Source organism: Calidris pugnax, unplaced genomic scaffold, assembly GCF_001431845.1.
Source record: "Calidris pugnax isolate Ruff unplaced genomic scaffold, ASM143184v1 scaffold509, whole genome shotgun sequence".
Lineage (NCBI taxonomy): Eukaryota > Metazoa > Chordata > Aves > Charadriiformes > Scolopacidae > Calidris > Calidris pugnax.
The window spans coordinates 1-3,921 of record NW_015091207.1 but is presented as its reverse complement, the minus strand read 5'-3'; the positions used below and the strand labels follow the sequence as shown (position 1 = coordinate 3,921).

Sequence of the window (3,921 nt, the reverse complement as noted above, 5' to 3'; positions counted from 1 at the left end):
ACTTCTGTGGTCTCCTCATGGTCCAGCTGATGTGCTCTTGAGGACTTTCAAACGCAGAGATGGCCCTGGGCAGTGCCCTTCTACCAGGAGGGGTCTGCAGGGCAGAGCTGAGCACACAGCGGGTGGTGTGGGGTCTGTGAGCACTGACAGGGAGGAGACTTGGGGACCGAGAAACAGCTCCCAGCACAGAGGGACAAGCCCAGGCAGAGGAGACACGGGCAGGAGGTGAGATGAACAGGCTGAGAGCAATGGCTTGGAGGGGGAATTTGGACACCTCCCTGTCAGCCGTTGAGTGAACAGGCTTTCTCCTTCAAAAGCCCCCTGGTCTTCTTTGCCACTTCGAAGAGCCTCTGCCCTCAGAGCTTTGGGGTTCAGGCAGCAGCTGCCTCCTCTGCAGCCATAGCTCACACAGAGGAGACTCTCCTGAGTGCCCCTCTCTCCCTTCCTGGCCTTTGCCACCCTTGGCAGAAGTATTGGGGCATTTCTCATTGTTTTTCCACCCATCCCTTTGCTTCTCTTCTTCTTCAGGCTCCCGGGGAAATGGGGCTTCAGATCCTGCCGTGTAGATGTGTCCATGGGAGCAAGGTGTCCAGGCACCCTTCTACCCTGTGGGTTTCAGAGCAAAGCAGACCCTGGGGTGGGGAGAAAGCTGACATTCCTTTATGGACATCCTAACTTGAGGGCATCCAGAAGTGCTCAGCTCATCCCTGGGGAGAGGAGTGAGCAGGTCAGTGCTGAGATATGAGAGGGACAAGAGGAACAAATTAACCAAAAAATCATCACAGCTCTGTTCTGCAGTGGGGTGAATTGGGAGGGTCAATGCTGAGACCTCTGGGATCTCAAGGGTGGATTTCACCGGAGATCACTCCTGGTTCCTCTTTGCTCGTTGGTGCAGAGCAGGACTGAGTCCTCTGGAGCCCACAGCAGAGTTACCTGCTCCCCACTGCACCCTCAGCCAGGACAAGAGTAAGCTCAAGCAAGGGAGGTGCACAAGAGTCTTCCTGGTAGAACAGATGTCATGTGGGGGTGCCTGCAATAAATGGAATTGGTTTTGCTCAGAGAAGTGAGTCCTCACTTGTCACTGCTTTTTCATCCTTTGACAGGTCCTCAGGTTCGGGGGCAGGAAATGTCCAACGGCAGCTCCATCACCCAGTTCCTCCTCCTAACATTTGCCGACACACGGGAGCTGCAGCTCTTGCACTTCTGGCTCTTCCTGGGCATCTACCTGGCTGCCCTCCTGGGCAACGGCCTCATCATCACTGCCATCGCCTGTGACCACCGCCTCCACACCCCCATGTACTTCTTCCTCCTCAACCTTGCTGTCACTGACCTGGGCTCCACCTCCACCATTATCCCTAAAGCCATGGCCAACTCCCTCTGGGACATCAGGGCCATCTCCTACTGGGGATGTGCTGCCCAGCTCTTGGTGTTTGTCTTCTTGATTGCAACAGAGTTTTCCCTTCTCACCGTCATGGCCTATGACCGCTACGTTGCCATCTGCAAACCCCTGCACTACGGGACCCTCCTGGGCAGCAGAGCTTGTGTCCACATGGCAGCAGCTGCCTGGGGCACTGGGTTTCTCACTGCTCTCCTGCACACGGTCAGTACATTTTCCCTACCCCTCTGCCAGGGCAATGCTGTGGACCAATTCTTCTGTGAAGTCCCCCAGATCCTCAAGCTCTCCTGCTCAAACTATCTCAGGGAGGTGGGCCTTGTTGTGGTTAGTATCTGTTTAGTGTTTGGTTGTTTTGTTTTCATTGTGGTGTCCTATGTGCAGATCTTCAGGGCCGTGCTGAGGATCCCCTCAGAGCAGGGACGGCACAAAGTCTTTTCCATCTGCCTTCCTCACCTGGCCGTGGTCTCCCTGTTTATCACCTCTGGCATGGTTGCCTACCTGAAGCCCCTCTCCATTTCCTCCCCTTCCCTGAACCTGCTGGTGTCATTTCAGTACTCAGTGGTGCCTCCAGTTCTGAACCCCCTCATCTACAGCATGAGGAACCAGGAGCTCAAGGATGCCCTAAGGAAACTAATGACTGGTTGCTTTTCAGAAGCAGCAGTGAAACCCCCATCAGCTTTTGCACATCGCTCGTAATGTAACTCATTACAGGCCCACCCTGTCTTTGGTAGGTTTTTTGGCTTTGTTTCTTTCATTTTTAGCTTCTCTTGGTTGTGTTCTTGCTGTCCACAAAATTAATGAAGGGTTATTCTTTATCCTATTTCCATGTCAGTATATTCCTGTCTTGCGTGACCCAGAGACTTTTTGTAAATCAGGAGCTATTCTCTCTTTGTGTTTAAACCAAATAAAGATCCTGCACAGATGTCTTTGTCCAAGACCCCTTCTCTGTCATCTTCTCTGGAGCTGCAGAGTCAGCATCTGGGTGTGGGCTGGGGGGGTCAGTAGCTGCCCTGAGCTGGTTCCACCTCCCAGCTTGACCAGCGTGACCCTGGGCACCACAGCCCACTTGCTCTGCAGAGCAGCACCACCAGCTCAGGGGGTATGAGAAGCCTGGGGAGGGGGTGCAGGACTCCTGGCTCATCTGTGCTGCCCTAGCAGCTTTTCAAGGGAAAAATCTCCTTGGGGAGATGGGATGTCCCAGAAGAAGAGCCGGACACTGTGTGTGTCCAGGGAGACATGGAAAGACAAACCCTTTGCTGTGGGTGGCAGCTCAGAGGCTGCCCTCTCCTTGGGGCAAAAGGAGATGCCTGAGGGTCTCCTGGGCCAATTCTCTTGTGGCGTCCTGGGGAGCAAGTTTGTCACCTGGGGCTGCAAGCTGCCCGGGGTGGAGATCTCCTCAGTGTGCCAGCTGGGTGAACATTCTCACTGGCCTCCATTCGTGCTGTGGGACCACTCCCAATGGGGCTGCTCTGCTGAGTTCAGCTGGGGAGAGGGCAGGGAGGTGACAAGATCCATGGAGGGTCTGGGCTGGCTGGGCTGGCAAGTGCCCCCCAGGGGAAAACCCAGTGAACAGTTAAAGTGTGGGAGTGTGCAGGGTGGGAGCACACAGTGGTGTCCTCCCACAGCCAGGCTCCTGCAAGAGACATGAAGGACCAGCAGAGCAGGGTCTGGGCGGTGGCCGTGTTCCCTGGACACCCCGGGGAAGCTGCCCCAGGGCCATCATCACAGGCCGGCCAATGACAAGCAGTGTTTCCAGCACTGGCCTCTCATCCCAGTTCATAGAGGTTGTTTGTCTCTCCAGAGAGGCACATCGAATCACAGAATATTCATGGTTGGAAAGGACCTTTGAGATCATCCAGTCCAACCACAAAAAAACCCCACACCAAGCCAAAACAATAACCCCAACAAACCAAAACAAACAGAGCCACCCATAGACAGACACAAACCAACAATCCTGGGAACTAGAGCATGCCCTGACGTGCTACATCTACACCTTTCTTAAATGCGCCCAGGCACGATGACTCCACCACCTCCCTGGGCAGGCTGTTCCAGGGCCTGACCACCCTCTCAATAAAGTAATTCTTCCCAATACCTAATCTAAACCTCCCCTGCCACAACTTCAGACCATTTCCTCTGATCCTGTCATGATTCCCTTGGGAGAAGAGGCCAACCCCCACCTCTCTACACCCTCCTTTCAGGGAGTTGTAGAGGGCAATGAGGTCTCCCCTCAGCCTCCTCTTCTCCAAACTAAACAGGCCCAGTTCCCTCAACCTTTCCTCATATGACTTGTTCTCCAGACCCCTCACCAGCTTGATGGCTCTCCTCTGGAAACACTTCAGCACTTTCATGTCCTTCTTGTAGTGAGGGACTCGGAACTGAACACAGCACTCAAGGTGAGGCCTCACCAGTGCCCAGTACAGAGGCACGATGACTTCCCTACTCCTGCTGGCCACGCTATTCCTGATACAAGCCAGGATGCCCTTAGCTGCCTAGGGTGACCTGGACACACTGCTGGCTCATGTTCA

General features: G+C 54.5%; 1 protein-coding gene across 1 annotated transcript; it reads left to right on the top strand.

Annotated features, from left to right (window-relative positions):
* Positions 1 to 1,126: 1,126 nt before the first annotated feature.
* LOC106898502 (olfactory receptor 14A16-like) lies at positions 1,127 to 2,092 on the top strand. Its single transcript, XM_014959783.1, has one exon. The coding sequence runs from the start codon at positions 1,127 to 1,129 to the stop codon at positions 2,090 to 2,092; it is 966 nt and encodes a 321-aa protein (XP_014815269.1).
* Positions 2,093 to 3,921: the final 1,829 nt, after the last annotated feature.

Coding starts and splice junctions, on each gene's coding strand:
- LOC106898502 (XM_014959783.1), top strand. CDS start 1,127: ATGTCCAACGGCAGCTCCATCACCCAGTTCCTCCTCCTAACATTTGCC.